Genomic DNA, 17,808 nt, shown 5'->3' on the forward strand with positions numbered 1-17,808 from the left:
TCGGTTGGAAGCTCTGGAGAAGAGACTTGAAGAGCTTTTGCTTACGGATGTTTAGCGAAATTCCAACTACACCTTTTTAGAGTTATTATGAGTTTCAGTTTGAGAGGCTCAATTCCTATGTGTACTGTACGAACTCCTTTTATTCTTCCACGTAAAATGTATAGCGTTCTTTCCCGGTTCCGCATCTCTTCAATATCAAAACTCCGTTCACGGGAAGAAGAAATGTATGAATTCTCAAACGAGAACGACACTCGTACAACACTTTCTTTTGGGGTCGCTCTATAGATCCAACATCTTTAAACGATCAGATAAAAGCATGAAATGGAAGATTAATGTTTTAAAAGGCATTCGCATCCACATTGTTTCTTCAAAAACAATGACCTTGGGAAGTTGTTTTTGACACTCGAGAAGCTTTTGGGAGGTTGCTTGTACGAAGCCTACACTCTCGCCACACCATGACCTTCGTTTTTAGCGTTCCCTTTTTTCCTTTCTTTGGATCACATGATAGGGGAAAAAAATAACCACAAAAAAAAAAAAAAAAAAAACAAGCAATGTGAAAAATCAAGGGTAGTTCCTAACGCCATCAACAGCCCGGGATGAATTACAGCCCCCCCCCCCCCCCCCTGCTAACCACGTTGCTGGCCATTTCTTCTAATCTGATTCCCTCTCTTATACGCTCCGGATAGCCAGTAAGACGAGCAGACTAAATTTTAGGTGTAGCTAGGCATAACTAACAATCTGAGTCAAGTACATCACATCAATGGTCTCCTAGTATGGCCGATACCGCCTGTTGCGCCCAGTGTCATCACTGCTGGCACTTGTTCCTCCTCGGCCAGCGCCATTGCCCCTATCATTCCTACGAGGTCGGACTGGCGGCATCTGTATGCCGGGCTGCTGACTGCTAAAACCAAAACCAGTCAGAATCTCACCTCCAAAGCCAAAACCACAGTGGAAGGGAAGGGCAACTTACAGAACATAGCCAATTTGCCCATCTGGGAGAACCATTGGCACCATCTGCATCCCTGCCGGCATTGGACCCCTGCCATATATCATAGGCTGCTGAAAAGTGAAAAAAAAAAAAAAAAACCATGAAATAAGCAACTTTCTAGCAAAGCACACATTATTCAGTTCATAGGCTACTAAAGTCTGGATTAGAAGTACCTGCTGAAATCCAGCCACCGCACCGTATCCAGGAGCTACTTGGCCAAATGGATTCATGGGAAAACCACCATACCCAGAAGGAGGGATAAAATTAGGAAGAGGTGCAGAACTGGGAGAATGATGAGCCACATCAAACTTCTTTTCGCTCTGAGGCTTTGCAAGGACCACTTCCAATACTTGGCCTGATTCCCACAAAACTTACTATAATTAGCCAAACTGAGGAAAGAAACGAGACCAACTCTCAAGGGCTCAAGCCCAGACTGAATAGCATTTGATACTTGCATATTTCAGGTTCATCTAATTTCTTCAGCAGCATGTCAACAAAGAGGAAAAAATGACATCATCCTGACTCAAACTCCATGCGCAGAAACATGCACACCGACATACACTAAATGAAACAAGAATTAGCAGTCAACAGTTCTGCCAAAGTTGGTGTCGGTGTTTTAGTTTGCCTTGAATAGAAAATCGAGATCAGAGGAGATCTATCACCTACTGTTTCTAAATATAAATCGCATTTTAACTGAAGCTAAAAGAAGAAAAGAGGTTGAAAAGGACCATACTAAGCCGGACATGAGATACACATATTCAGATACCTAATTCATCACACAAAATTATGCTTCTAGAAACATGACCAGATCTTTCAACAGTCTCGTTTACAGTGGTTAGAAATGTAACAAAGTGATGTTTGGACTTTGAATAGGTGCAGACAGAAGACTTAGTGAATGACAAGGAAATAAGAAGGCTGAGCAACGTATGGCATATGCTAATCCGAGACAAGTGAGAAGCACAAAATTGACTGTTAAGCATACTATGGTTTTGTTCAAGCAAATCAATCTAATTGGCATTTCATAAATCCATCAAAACTGTCAACCTAGAGCCAAGTACATCCACCATTAACCCTTCACCTAAAAAGGTTCATTGGTCATCTCTATACATGTACAAACCTTCAATATTACCCCCAAAATTGCTTATTATATGCTCGTAACTTTTTGAAATTATAATTTATCCGACTCAAAGTAGACCCAGAAAGTACCATTAATATCATATTTTTCTGTTTCTTTGATTGCCTTCAAAGCACTTGACCTCTCTGCATAATGGACAAAGCCAAAATCCCGTTTGCCTCCACTTTTGGCAGGCGGCATAATGACTTTAGTGACTTCCCCATGCTGCTGGAACAGTTCCTTCAACTGTTCAATAGAGGTGTTCTCAGGTATGTTCTTCACATAAAGAGCCTTGACCTGTAACACGCTTATGTGTGTTAAGCCAGAAATCCAGTATCACAAAAGCTTCAAAAGTGAAAAGGAATGATATGATTCAACTATCATTGTAAAATTCTTGATTCACTTATTTTCGATGAGATAGAAAATTTATCTTTAACATTAACAGATATAACATGTATAATAACCTTTAGCTAGAGGATACTAGCAGTCAAGTTATCCCAAAAAGTAAAACCTTTGAAGAATTTAAAAAACAAGAATACATTAATGGGAGGTTGAGTGAAGCGCAGCAAGTCATTCCGGCAACACTGATGAAGACATTGCAAGCAATTCCATCACATGAATTGTCCAACACAGTGCTAAAATTTTTTCCCCATTTTTAAAACAGAATTGAAAGATGTCCTGAGTATGTAACTGCATCAGGGGATGATGCTTAAAGTAAAGAAAAATTAAGTTTTGATACTAAGATGACTGCTTAGTCTACATCACTGCAAACTGCTCCTTTTACACCAGAATAAACAAACTATGAAAAACAAGTGTTGTTGCTCATAAACTCCATGTCAACTTTTTTTTTTTTAGTCTAAGTGACAGTTCATACTGAAGTCCAGCAATTGATATTCTCTGAGTCAAACCATAGATAAGATATACCACTACTGAACTTCTAAATTCTTGAATCATCTTTCCACCCCATCATGATATTCCGCCTTTGCATGCTAAAGTTCCACAAGATGTTATTGATGAAGAGTTTTACATCAGTTCATATGTAGGATTTTCTGGTTATTTATCTTCTGAACCCCCTCCGAAAATAACAAGGTGGCAGCACCAATTTATAAACCAACTTTGCTGCCCTCTCTTTATGACAGTTCCTCAAAGAACTTCATTATGACTTTCTAAAAGCAGTCAGACCCAACTAAGGATGCAAAGAAACAATGGTGGTTGTCAACCAATAGTTGAAAGGGACACACCTTGCCCATGTAATTAATGTTCAAGTCAATTAATGCCTGTCCAAACAACAATAGTCCTAAGCCACTATATGTGCAATACAAATTCTTTAGCAATACCCATCAGCTGCTTATGAAAAGGTATTGAATTAACACTGAATCTAAGAATTAAGTTGCTAAAATGGTGAATGCCCTAAATATTGGCTTCAAGACAACATAGATACTGCATCTGACGTGGGAGACGCATGTATTAGAATTATAAAATATATCGGTGAGACACAAAATCAAGAACTTTGCGTACTTTTAATACAGGGCTAATATCATATCAAATTGTGAGTTCATCCAAAATATCTACTTCTAGAGCATGTTGAGTGAATGAAATCTTATGGAAGTTCATCATCTACACGCCAAAGGCTGCTCTAAACCTTCTATAAGCTTCAAGTTAACATCTTCAATATGCGGACATACTGGTAAAAGATCAGACTGCAAAGAAAATTCAATAAAAGGAGGGAAAAAACTTTCACATCTTAAAAATCAACCATTTGCATGAATTTGGGACAATACCTGAGCAGCAGCAGCTGAATGATCAGGTGTGATCTTTGGATCAGCCCAGGTGACAGTTGGGGTATTGCCCTCTAGCTTAAAACTAGTATTAGACAATTTTTGCCTTGAATAATCAGCACAGGCATTATTGTAATATTCAACAAAAGCAAACCCACGATTACGATTTGGATTATGTGGATCCTGTATATTGAGATTATCACCAGTGAGACCAGCTTCAAGTTGAATGCTGAATAGTGAAAGACTTAAACCTATAACAGTATTCAACTCTGGATATTTAAGGGGAGAAGAGAAAAACCTTTATAAGCTCAATCGTTTCGGCTCCAGGACCAGTGTCATCAATGACTTTTCTGAAGTCATTATCAGTCAAAACCTTAGGGATGTTGCCAATGAACAATCGGTATTTTGTTTCTGACAGTGAACACCTTAAGGTTCTTCCCTATACTCGTGGAACACAGAAGAAGGTACAAATTAGAAGAATATTTCAAAATAAACTAGATAGGTCTACTCAAAACACATAAAATTCGACGAGAAATACTGCCAAGAAAATAAAAAAGCTAGATAGATTCTGCAAAAGTTACCTTGAACTCTTTGTTATGTAGTACTTCAATGGCCTTTTGAGCAACATCTTTTGTTTTGAATGCCACAAAAGCAAAACCCTTGCTTTCACCAGTATCCCTATTTTTCATTACTCTTATCTGCAAAGGACAAAAACGATCAAAATTAGACAATTACATTTGGACCACAACCATACATAGCTATAGAATTTCTTCACAGCCTTGGAACTGACCTCAAAAATTTCACCAATGGATTCACAAAGATTCTTGAGGTCAATTTCGGAAACATCTCTGGGAAGTCCACCAATAAATACTTCAGAACCATGAGGAGGAAGGCCAAGAAGTTCAGCATGTTCATCATTCTCTACCACATCATTGGAGGAATTCGGGTTTCCCACGTTTTCTGCAAGTTCAGCACCAAGGTCGTTCCTGACGCCTTCGAATACCTGCTCTTTCCCAGAATCCCCAGGTTGCAAGTCCTCATGTTGTTCATCTTGGTCTTCGCCAATTTCTTCAGCCCCCTCTCCTGCACCTTCATCTTCCATCTGTTCCTCAACATCATCTTCTTCTTCAATATAGTTGTCATCATCAAAATCCACTCGATCATCAATTTCAGCATTCTCAGCCATGGCTACAATATGTTACAGATCTTGTCATTCAACACTCGTGTCCACCAAAATCGCTGCCAGCAAAAAATCTTGCCAGCGAGAATCAGGTAAAGTGGTACTATGATCTATCAGAGTAGATAACGTCTATATGACAGCATGGAAAGTTTCACACACAATTAGACACAGAGATCATTAAAAGCTAATTCTGTCAGGGATAACGCAATTAGAGTTACCTGGTCAAGCAAAACGCAAAGTTTTAGTAAAAGATGACAAATAGGATGTAGTTGATTAAAATGCAAGCAAAAGTAGAATAACTGGACAACGGAAAGAAAGGGGTAATTAACAAAAGGCAGTAAACTAAAATCCAGCAGAGACAATCCCAAACTCTTTCAAGTTCGAATTCCCCATCTTTTCGTTTTGAAAAGAGAAATAGACAACATTAATACTAGTTAGTCGCAAAGGGAATGCTCGAGCAGATTTAGAAGGTCAGTTGCTCTAAGAGCTTTGCAACAAATCTAAGTTATATGATCTGTTATCTTTTTGACAAAAAATATGAAAAAAAAAACTAGTCGGAATGGAAGCCGACCGCTGCTAGGAACAGTGGCATGAAATTTCAAGTAAAGTTTCACCAAGATAGGCAAAAGTACGACAGTGCAAGGACATCGCAAAGAGCATAGAATGACAGAAAATTGGCAAATAGTGAAAAGAGGAGAAGCAAACAATACCGAACCCCTAGATTTGGGTTGGACATGGACAATAACTTTCCCGGAATGATAAGCAGTTAAGGGGAAACAGAAAAGTATGTAAAAGGAAGGCAGGTGTGGAATTGGATGCAAAATAAATAACCTCACATGTGATGCAGAAGAGCAGATGTAAAGGCAAATGAATGGAAGTAAAACACAGAATTGAGCAGAGTGGTACGAATATGAACATATTAAAATGCCGGTGCAGAGGGAGTAATAAGGATTAAAAAAGCTAAAATAAATAAATAAATAAATGCAAAATAAAGGGATACCTCAAAAACAGAAAAATTCAAAGGCTCATGGTGGAAGTTCAGGTTGGGATAAGCAAAGATAAAAGAAAAAGGGCCACATGTAGTAGTAGCAGAGCTTGAGAGAGCAATATACACACATATAAGATATGTATAGAAGAAGACATGACCGAGACTTTGCAAAACCCAAAAGAGATAGAAGAGATAGCAGTAAATCTTTGCCTTCTTTTGATTTCTCTTTCTTCCTGAATTTGTTTTGTTAAGGGGAAAAGTATCGATTTTTTTTCTTTTTTTTTTTTTGGGGGGAGGGGGAGGGGGGGGTTTCAAAATGAAATTGGGGCTGACTTTCTACTAATTTATTTTTCTCTGCATCTGGGGGGAGTTGTATTGTTGATGGTGGATGTGGAGGGATTTGAGGGAAGAAGGGAGAGCTAAATACCTGAAACAAGAAAGATAGTAGTAATATTGAGAGAGAGAGAGAGAAGAGACGCAACAAGCCGCGCAGACGGGACTACTTATTAAGGAACCGAACCACTCTCTTCTCTCTCTCTCTCCCTCGAAACACCACGACGACAGTTAAACCAAATTAAAAGAAAAAAAAAAAATTGTTTAGAGTGGCCCTAATTTGGCCCCCTAACTTGTAACTCTTTCCTTCCGAGTCGGACACAGTTTGACAACCCGCTACTCACCAGCCATTTAATCTCTTCTTTTTCTTATTGTACACTACACAACAATTCAGCAGCAGCCGGGTGTACGACGGATAATCGGACTGAATTTCAACCAGAACTGTGCACTGCAACTTAAATCCTTTAGTGTACAGAATACAGATAGATATTTATACGCTTTTTGTGCAAATTAAATACCAACAAAATAAATAAACCTTAATCCTTCAATCTTTTCTCTGTTCAACAGACATATATATATATATATATATATATATATGTCAATCATCTTCCTCCTAACTGTCTAATAATACATTCTGGAACCAAAGTAACATTTTAAATTTATACGCCACTACCCAAGTACAAATGTCTTTTGCCTGTCCGCCACATAGTCTGGCCCAACCGAAACATCGTGTTTTCCTACCCATCAGCTTCCTAATCGAATTGGCAAGTCAGCACGAAACGAATCCTATCGGGACAAGTGATATTCCGAGCTCACGCTCCAAATATCCACCAAAACTGGGCTAGAGAAGGCTGAAAAGGGCCGGGGGGAGATTCCCACCACTGCTGCATGGTGCATGCCTATTTGATTTAACTTCACCTCCAACAGCCAGAATGCATTTTTTATTTAGCTTTGAAAGTAAGTTTTGCATTAAAACAAAAAAAAAAAAATCATTATCACCTGTTGTTCAATTTTTTGTTATCAAACGCGTCTGAATACGTTACGATCTAAATCCATTATGTTTGAGTTTGAAATATTGAATTGATTTATCAAACCGAACTTAAGTGAGAATGTCCTCAATCCAAATTCCACGAGATTTCTGTTAGATCCTTTTCATTATTGTTCTAGAAGCCCAAAGTTTTGAAGGTAAGATTTTGGGATTAATTTGTCTTACACTGATAGATAGTGCATAGCGTTGGATGAATGACAATTATGCAAAAATTGAATTTGAAATTCAACTTTTGTACACATGTTATGAATCCAACAGTGATAGTGTACAGAGAAAATTTATTCAAACTTTAAACATTGAAAGATGTATAATGTGAGTAGCAGGGTGTGCATCGTTTTGAAAGTAAGGAAGAACTCGGTTAAAATGTGCATGAGTTTTCGGAAGAGAATTTAACCCCTCTACGTAGCAAGAGTTCCCTTCCTATCATCATCTAAATTTTTTGGCCAACTCTTATGGCACAATTACAATTGAACACTTCAAAGCCTGCAGAATCTAGTTTTCTTGCAAGGTAATCTGCAGCTCCATTAGATTACAATTGAACACAAGTGGGGCTGCCTTACCTGTTTCTTTTAGCAGTTAGTCATTGAGAGCCAAATTGTAGCATTCTACCCTATGATTTTGATTCGTTACATTCAGCAGTGGCTTTAACTAAGAATCATACTGGCATTGCAGCACCGAATCATGCTAGTTGAATGTGCAGAGATCTTTCTCAGACAAAGCAATCACTCATTAGTTTAACAACATCCACACAACTAATGGGACGAAAATTGATTGTTGAATTCGATCGGTCCGTCGACAATCACTCACTTGCAAACTCCCTCTTTTATGATAGTGTGTGCGTGTATGTGTGTGTGTATATATATATATATATATATATGTAGCATTATCCAAATAATCAATAATAACAAAATAAAAAACATTGGGCCGACCTTATAGGTCGTGTTCCCCACAGGACTCTTTCCCTTATAAAAAAAAAAATCAATTTATAGGAAATCTAAAATTGAAGGACGCGAAGTAAATGAATCAAAAGCTGACGAGCAAAGAGGGGACATAAATATAACTGGAACTAAGCAAAAAATACGCAGTCAAATTGGAGTTGAAGAAGCAAATAGTACAGATTACGAGGGCCCTCCAAATCTAATGCTCGATCGAAGCTTTTCTCTTCTTCCCCTTCAATGCTCAATCACCTCAACCACCTTCTCAAGTCGCCGGTCGAAGATGGTGAAATCTCCCCTGCTGTCAGACTCTCGGTGTAGCAAGATGAATAGTTAGACTGCTGTTCAAACCCCAGATGCACTCCACAAGCACTCTTAAAGCTTGGGCTTCTCATATAATCTCCGTAGCCTGTGCCTGCACCATATGGGTCTGGGACAGGAAACGACAACCTCTTCTTAACCGAGCCGGCCCTTTCCCTCTCTGGAGTGGCGGGCCTCTGTCGCGGTGCACTCTGAGAGCGGATTCTAGCTTTAGCAGATTCTGTTGCGGCCATGTAATTAGGCACCGCACTGGTCATGCCTCTGGATTGTTGGTGCAGGCCACCACCGCTGTAATGGTGGTAATTAGACCTCAGTGTTGGGGTTTGAGCAGTATGGCCGCATCTTTCTTCCACTGCAGCATATCTAGGACTGGCGGACCGGACCTGGAGAGGCCTTGTTTTGGACGGAGAAGGTGTGACAGGAGAGTGGAGAGATTGCGCTTGTTGGGACGACCTATGAAGAGGTGAGCCAGGCCTTTGATGTTGGCTCGGCCTGCGGGAATTGGAAGCAGTATCAATTTCAACAGTTCTAACAGAGTCCCTTTGATCGGTGGATGCCCTCCCCCTGCTGCTCTCCCACGGCTTTGCGGCCATCCATCTATCCAGCCGTTGGTGATTTTCCCTAATAAGCTCATTCTCGCTGCCGAAAGATGAATTCCTTCCTGCTCTCCACATCTGTTGGTGCGCAAAACATATACATTTAGGCTATTAATAATAAATACTAGTCTAATATTGAAACAAAATTTGTCCAAATTAAAAGGAGGAAGAAGAACATATGCTACTATTATACTATAGAGGAAGAGGAAGAACCTGCTGAGAGAAGGCATGAGATAAGGTTCTCTCCCGCTTTAAAGCAGCTTCTTTCCTATCTTGCAACATCGCTTTGACCTCCTCAATGGTTATAGTGTGTGGCCGATCATCCCAATCATCGGGAATGCTACTGCCATCTCTCGACTAATCAAATGGACGAGCGTCACAAAACACATTAGGCAACTAACCCGAAAGCCTGATCAGGTGATACTGCATTCAAACAGCAGCCCCTTACCATAGATTTTCGATCAGAAATGTCCTGTGGATGGCGCGAGCTCCAGATGCTGTTGGTGTCACTAAATGTAGTCGATCTTCTGCTTCCATCACTAGATTGCCTTATTCGTTGGTCAAGTACTCGAGCCTGCACTCGAACTAGGGCTTGCATGCATCTGAGGGTCATCTTGGCTTGCTTCCGGACATTGTGACCCCTTACTAATGCTTGCAATCTTACCAGACCTTTGAGCGCACGAAAAGCTCTCCTTGCCTTCAAATAAAAAAATCACAAAGTGACCCTCTCCCTCACCCTTAGCTATGCTAACTTAGCAGAATGATTGAAAGAGACGAGACGAGGAGATATGATTGGTTAAGGAAACTCCAGAAAATAATATCAGTCGAAACGGGACCTAAGTATGCAATTTTCAACCAGTTTCCGAGAATTAGCAGAGTCTTAAAATGGGAATTACATACACCGGGACTCGACCTGGTTGCTTCTATCCAATTTCAGTTCTCTTTTTTTCTTTAGCCCAGGAAATAATTAAGCAGGGTTTAACCTCAAAAGAAGACCTTGAATACATTAATTGTCATTATCAACCAACCAAATAATAGAGGTCTGATGAGTAAATCACAATTACTAATTGCTGCTGATATTATTGTTCTGCGAGACAGTCACAAACCTTCTGCATTTCCATTTTCATTTTGTTTAGGCCCCACGTAAGGTGTAGTAGGCAGTAGCAGTAGTACTCATTTAAAGAAAGGAAAACGTTCGGGTGAGATCCGCAACTAATTCAATAAAACTACGAAGAAGTATCCCAGGTCAAGCAGAGACGAGATCTGTAAACCCACTCACCAGGTACCCTCTGAAAGCTCTTTGAATAAGAGTAGCAGCATGATGCTCCCTCGCATAATTTGAAGGTGGTGGCCTGGCAAGCCTGGCAACTTCTGCTGCTGCCTGGGCTGTGGCCGCTGCGGCCTTGGCAGCAGCTGCGGTCGCCACTGCCACAGCAATGGCATGCCTTTGTTCCGCAGCAGCTGCTTGAGCAGTCATGGATCCAGATGCTGCGGCGATATCCACTGCATTTGGTGGTTTAAGCGCGGGCATTTGTTGGGTCAAACCTTCGTGGTTGGTCGGCTTCCGGAAGAGCCATCTTCGTTTCCCCCTTCTCTGCATACGCCAATTCAGAATGAACAAAAGAAATGATTGTCCACACATAAAAACATGTATCTAGTGAAAATTACTGTACTAGATTGAGCAGTAGGACTACAAAAAAAAAAAAAAAAAGGAAAAATGGCACGGAGGATCCCAGGGGCGGTGGGTGCACCTTTTCTTCTTCCTCCTCCGGTTCATCTTCGTTGTCACCATCTTTCCTTCTGCAATTCTTTTTCTCACTATCTTTACTGGGAGATCTAAATGCCCTTTTGACAGCGGTCAACCAAGAGGATCCTACTTTTTTCCCCATGCAGCATACAATGTACTTTTGCTTGCAGCATTTAAGTCAGTCGAACACTTGCTAATGCTAATAGTCTCGGAAGTAAGCTAACACCTCCATGACTGACCGCATAAGCAACCAAATATATTAATTGTTGAACCAGAATGTGAGAGAGCGTGCGTTGAGACGGAGTGCGCTGGGATTTGGATGAGGTGTTTTGATATAAAAAGAAAACAAAAATGGAATGATGGAATTTTTTTTTTCCTTTTAGTCTTGGGGAAAATGAGGACAGCGGGGAGGGGGTTGTCACTTGTCAGAGGGCAGATACCAGAGCAGACAGGAGGTGGGGAGGAGGAGGGGTCCGGGTGCGGTGTTCAGCAGCTTTGAAAGCAAAATAATTAGCACTAATAACTAGGAAAAGGCGGGGGCGCATCATGCACGAAGAACACTGAAGACTAGTTCTGTACTGTGTCCTGCAAGTGATATGATTATGAATGAGAGTGCACGCACATTGAAAGCTGCGGTGAGTGAGTTCCCTAACTTTTTTTTTTTTTTTTTTATCATCGACAGGAGAGAAACCAATGCACGTTGAGAAATGCAGTAGCACTTGCCACTTGCTGCACACTGCACACCAACCAAAACTGTCTTTAATGGCCTCCGTGAACGCCTTTGTCTTTGCCTCACGCTTTCCTCACTTTCCCCTCAAATTTTAGTCCTCATCAGTCACGACGGCCGGATGGCTTCACGTGAAGAGTAAAATGTGGGCTTGACTGCTGACTGGAGACCACAGCAGAGCACCCAGGAGGAGTTGGCTCCTATTTTATTTTTTTTTACAATAAATGTTTAGAAAATCGGATAAGTCTTATCGGTCGGGTTCGATTGGTTGAACCATAAATCTGGCGTCCATTCAGTTCGGTTTCAAAATTCAATATGAAAAATTGTTTGAACGAAAATTGATTGAACCGAAAAGATAGATGAAAAATTATCCATTTCTGAAGGAATATGACCTGAAATGTTAGACTGTGCTTTTAAAGTCGGATAGGGAGTGAACGTACGTTAGTTTGGTCAGTCATGGTTTAATCATTTTGCTTTGATTAAATGCATTTTTTTTTAAACTGAGCAATCAATTTTAATAATGACTTGTTTCTTTCAAATTTGATCTTTTCTTTCAAATTTTGTAATAATCAATGTGTTCGTTATCATAACATGAATGCGCTTTTGACTGATTTATGGTTTAGTTAAAAACTAGATTGAACAGAAGAGAGTTTAACATTTAGCATTAATTGTTATTTTACATTTAACGAGCACTAATCTAATTAGTAGTGACGTGTTGGATTGAGTAATCCGAGCACCAGAACAAAGTTCACAAATCTGGGATTCGAAAAATCTTGAGCTATGAATGGTATGTTCGGCAGTGAAAGAACAAAGAAAAGAAAAACATATTTATAGTCAGGACACTTGCCCTCAGAATTCTAATAAATTCCGCAGGTCATTGCACTTTTGCAAATGAATTACAGTTCTCTATTTTGTTGCTGCAATTCTTTTATGGACCAGCTTAAATTAATGTCAGAGATTTGACTTGGGGAGTATTTAGATATTAGGAGGCTAACATGAGACTAGAGGTGTCAAAATGGGTGACTTGGGCGGGTTTGGGTTGGATAAAATGGGTAATGGGTATAAGTGAGTCAACTCATTTATACCCATTTAATTAGATGGGTATAAATGGGTAAGTCAAAAAATGAATTGGGTAACCCAATTACCCATTTATAACTCATTTATTTTAACTTTTTGCAAACTCATTTAAATTCATTTTTGCAAACTAAGTTATTAATTTATATCACTCTTTGTACCCATCATTAGTTTTAAATATTTACTTATAATGTTCAATAAACTTAATTACCAATTTTTTTCATTTATACTCTATGTCACAAAATTACCTATTATTTAATAATTGAATAATACGAATATACAAATTTGAATTAAGTACTATAAAAATTAATATAAAAACTTAATCCAAAAATTTTGAACCCCTAACATTTTTTTCATACATATAAATTTAAATTTTCATTTTATAAAGATAAGAAAATAGGCTAAAATTTATCATAAATTGGTAATGCTAAAAAATGAGCAAGTTAACAAACTAAGAAAAAATAAAATAATAAGATAAAACCAACAAATAATAATAATAATAATAATAATAATAATGTTAACACAATGACAAAATGAAAAATTTGAAAAAAAAAAAGGTAGGGGAAAAGAAGAGACTTGGGGGAAGAGAAATTTAAATGGGTTAATTGGGTTTGATGGGTTACCCAATAATACCCTTTTAATAAATGGGTATTATTGGGTAACCCATTTATACCCATATACAAAAATTTAAGATACCCATACCCATCTATTCATGGGCGGGTATGGGTAAATATAGTTAATTGGGTTGATTTGCCACCTCTACATGAGACTGAGGTATTCCTCTATTTATTTATTATATTATTGCTTTTAAATTCTTAATTGCTTGAATTTAAGTTTTCTTAATTTTGAATTGGTGGAAGACAGTTAGTGAGGTTGGACTACTGGACTAGTTAATGGACTTGTAAGCATGTGAAGAAGCAAAAACATTTTTCACTTGATCATCAGTCATAAAGTCTCTAATAAACATTTCTGCAGAAGTAAAGTCTCTATAATCGCATAGTAGAGTTAAGCTGTTATTTACTTTTGGTAGATGTCATGAGAAGGTACAATTCGGATTGAGTAGAAAAATTTGTTATTTAATAATATGTGCATTGTGTATATCTATATTAATGGTGTTAACTTTTCTCGTGACACATGAAATTTTCTTCTTACATTTTTTTCTTTCACAGCAAAGGACAATATTGTACCATACGTATATCTACATTTATTTACTTTTTTTTTCTCTCTCTCTCTAAGCTTCCATGTTGAGGCTATCCATTTAATGCCTCTGCTCTGGGGAGAAATGCTCACCATTTTCTGACCATCCAGATCCAAAAATCGCCCAAAAAAAAAAAATCGATTTTAAGATGACTTTTGGGGTTCGATTTTGGGTTGGATCGAATTGATATTTTAGTTTGTTGGGCCTGTATTGGGCATACTACACATAATGAAATTTTGTTTGTAGCTGACCAAATGGTGGGATGTCAATGGAGCGAGACTAATTGCTTAACCTGATAAAGTCCGACGGGTCTAATATTTCATTGAATTGAGTTGAAATTGAATCCAAATATCAAGCACGAATTAAATGCGAGTCGAGTTTGAGCCTTATTAGATTAAAACCCTCTATATAGGTCAAAATATATTAATATATATAAAAAAAATTAAATATGCAAAATTATGTCAAAAGCTTTAGAAGGACAAATCTTAGTACGAACAAATTGAGAACCTTTTAACATGTATTAACTATATTGATCATGTTTTATTACTACTATTTTTCAAGTACTTTGGACTAATTGGATATATTATTGTTGAAAAATTCTTGGTTTATATATTTTTAATGAACAATTGTTGGTTTGGATATACTTTTAATGTTGTAGTCCTGTGGATGTTAAATTAATTTTAGAATTTAATAGTTATAGTAATTATATTAAGGAAATTAAGAACAACGAGTGAGTTTGGACTAAAGCCAAATTAGGCTCATAGTTCGAATATTTTGTGAGTCAAATATGAGTTTCATATTTATCAATCTGAAACTCATAACTCGAATCCCAAAAGTGGTACTAACTATATATAAATGGAGCCTTGACTTGTTAAAACCCAACTGAGATGATCTTCCATATTTTGCCAAAGAGGAAAGGAAAAAAAAAATCTATGTCGGGCACTGACAGACAAGAGGCATGGGATGCAAGAAACACCCCTTCTGAAGTTGAAGGGATCTTGGATTTCTTGAAAATTATCTTACAAAAACTTACAGGTAATTTTAGGTTTAGGATATGTTAGGATCCAAACGCGGAATAAACAACTATTGAGATATTAAATGCACAACAATTTAATGGCAAATAAGTCACAAGCATGAAAGATAAACGACACACAATATTTAACGTGGTTCGACTCCACCATTGAGCCTACGTCCACGGAGAGAAACATGTTATTTATTATGAGAAGAAAACCCTATACAAGAATACAACTTGAACCCAAGCCCAACCCTTGTATACCATCTCTCATCTCTCAAGAACCCTCTCTCACACCCCATGTATAAGCTACATGATGCCCCTTGTGTCTCATTGTGTGTCTATTGTGTAGTATGCTAATCCACGCCAATTGATATTGTAACGTCTTGGGTTCAATGGGCTAGCCCGAATAATTTTGAATGGAATTACGAATTCAAAATGGTTAATTCAAATTACTAAGTAGTCTATGCTCCCAAGCACGGGCACAATTCTGTTTTTCTCATTCCACTCAATGTGGGAGTTTTCTCAGGGTTTCAAATTCACCTATACTTAAGGACTTTGCATCCTTTCAAAACCTGATTTTATTCAAATTATCCACTTAGTTATGTACATATTATAGAAATGGTTCATATGGGTTCTAGAGGTAGCTCTTATTTAACATGGCATTTAGTCTGGCAAGTTGTAGAAATGGTCCTCGTTGAAGTGGCACTTAGCCTTGCACAATATTTAGCTCTTTGCAGTCCCTTGCATAATCATAAAGATAAGGGTAAATTACATTTTACCCCCCTGTGATTTACTCTTTTTTTACATAATCCCCCTATAGTTTCAAAAGCTATACATAACCCCCTCATGATTTGGATTAAAGTGTCAAAGTAACGGAAATAGTCACTCGTAACGGAACTTCTAAAAATGTCGAAATTACCCTTATAAATACATGACACATTAACCCTCTATGATTTTTATATTTTACCATATAACCCCCTTATGATTTTCAAAATATACACATAACTCCATTGGTTAATACATAAATTTCAACCTTAAATAAGGGTATTTTTGACATTTTAGGTGATGCCGTTACGAGTGACTATTTCCGTTACTTTGACACTTTAATCCAAACCATAAGGGGGGTTATGTATAGCTTTTGAAACCATAGGGGGGTTATGTGAAAAAACGCTAAACCACAAGGGGTAAAGTGGAATTTGCCCTAAAGATAACACTACTAATTCCAAGCTCACCCTATGCAAAGACCATACGAGATTTGTTCTGATACTAACTATTACTCCTCTAGATCCATAGGCTGGCTTGAATAACTTTTAGAAAAACTATGAGTTCAAAATAATTAACCCAAGTTACTAAGTAGCTCATGGCCCCAAGTATATATATATATATATATATATATATATATATATAATTCCTTTCTTCTCATCCCACTCAATGTGGGATTTTTTTTTTAGTCTTACATTAATTGTAACGTCCCCATTCCATAGGTTAGTTTGAGTAACTTTTGAGTGAAACTACAAGTTCAAAATAGTTAACTCAAGTTACTAAATAGTCCATGCATATATATAATTCTTTTCCTCTCATCCTACCCTATATGAGACTCTTCTTAGGGTCTCACATTCATCCCAATTTAAGGACTTTGCGAGAATGCAAAGTTTGTTATATCGTGTGAGGATTCTAAAGGTGGCTCATACAGATTTTAGAGGTAATCCCTGTCGAAGTGGCACTTAACCCAATGCGGCACTTAGCATCTTGTACTCCCTTGTATAGTTAAAACCATAACAACACTAGTTCCAAACTTACCTCACATAGAGACCATACGAGATTTCTTCGATTCCAACTGTAGTGTTAGGGTATACAAGCTGGCCCAAGTAACTTTCGAGTAGAACCACGAATTTTAAATGTTTAACCCAAGTTATTAAATAGTCCATGAGTCCAAGCATGTATATAATTGAGTGAACAATGATATTACTAGGGGTGTGCATCGAATTTGAAATCGATAATTCGGAAGTTTGAATTCGAAATTTTTCGAAATTTTGGTATCTGATAATTCAACCGAATTCGATTTCGAAATCACCAATTCTGAATTCGAATTTGTACCGAATTCAATTTGGAATTCGGTAGAAAAATGTATATATTATTATATAATATAAATTTTATTATATAATATAAAATTTATAATATAATATAATATTATATTTTATAAATTTTATATTACATGTATAAAAAGTATATTTATATATTAAAAATGAATTTTAAATCGAAATCGGAATTCGAATTCCGATTTCGAATTGTGAATTTGAAATCGGAAATTCCGATTTGAAAAACTCCATTACTGAATTCGAACCAAATTCGAAATATATGAATTCGAAAAATCCGAATTCGATTTCGATTTTCGATTTACCGATTTCGAAAATTCTGAATTCAATTCGAATTCGGTTGGTAAATCGAAATTTTTCGATTTTGCAAATCCCTAGATATTACACACATTCTCGGCCTGGGATGAATTGCGGAAGCTAGGAAGGGCACAGGCCTTGAACAGTTGTCTAAGAAAATCGTTCAAACCGATTTTGTGCAAAATGCACAAAATGCAATTTTATATGCACACGGTGTAACTTACTTTTGATAACATGTAACTATAAAACAAAATTTTGTGAGCCCTACACATAGTATGAAAAATGATGCACAAGATGCAATTTGAACCTTACATTTTTTTTTGGGGCTAAATTTTAGCCATGAACCTTCATGAACAATTGCAGTTCTTGCAAC

General features: G+C 37.6%; 2 protein-coding genes across 10 annotated transcripts; both read right to left on the minus strand.

Moving 5' to 3' along the window:
- Positions 1 to 333: 333 nt before the first annotated feature.
- Positions 334 to 6,749, minus strand: LOC113728216 (heterogeneous nuclear ribonucleoprotein Q). Of its 9 annotated transcripts, none has more exons than XM_027252779.2 (9): positions 6,726 to 6,749; positions 4,671 to 5,068; positions 4,462 to 4,578; positions 4,179 to 4,319; positions 3,884 to 4,063; positions 2,195 to 2,399; positions 1,162 to 1,343; positions 971 to 1,039; positions 334 to 898 (listed from the first exon to the last, which is right to left on the minus strand). In XM_027252779.2, exons 1-9 carry the CDS (start codon positions 6,730 to 6,732, stop codon positions 857 to 859), a joined length of 1,341 nt encoding a protein of 446 aa, XP_027108580.1. In that variant the 5' UTR covers positions 6,733 to 6,749; the 3' UTR covers positions 334 to 856. The 9 variants fall into 9 exon arrangements, with proteins under 9 accessions (XP_027108580.1, XP_027108579.1, XP_027108575.1 ...); XM_027252778.2 differs by having other exon boundaries at positions 334 to 901; XM_027252774.2 differs by having other exon boundaries at positions 971 to 1,056.
- Positions 6,750 to 8,392: 1,643 nt separating this feature from the next.
- Positions 8,393 to 11,661, minus strand: LOC113728217 (protein IQ-DOMAIN 17-like). The gene is made up of 5 exons (XM_027252780.2): positions 11,033 to 11,661; positions 10,561 to 10,875; positions 9,730 to 9,978; positions 9,495 to 9,638; positions 8,393 to 9,359 (listed from the first exon to the last, which is right to left on the minus strand). Exons 1-5 carry the CDS (start codon positions 11,168 to 11,170, stop codon positions 8,613 to 8,615), a joined length of 1,593 nt encoding a protein of 530 aa, XP_027108581.1. The 5' UTR covers positions 11,171 to 11,661; the 3' UTR covers positions 8,393 to 8,612.
- Between the last annotated feature and the right edge of the window lie 6,147 nt (positions 11,662 to 17,808).

This window comes from Coffea arabica, chromosome 2c (genome assembly GCF_036785885.1).
Source record: "Coffea arabica cultivar ET-39 chromosome 2c, Coffea Arabica ET-39 HiFi, whole genome shotgun sequence".
NCBI lineage: Eukaryota > Viridiplantae > Streptophyta > Magnoliopsida > Gentianales > Rubiaceae > Coffea > Coffea arabica.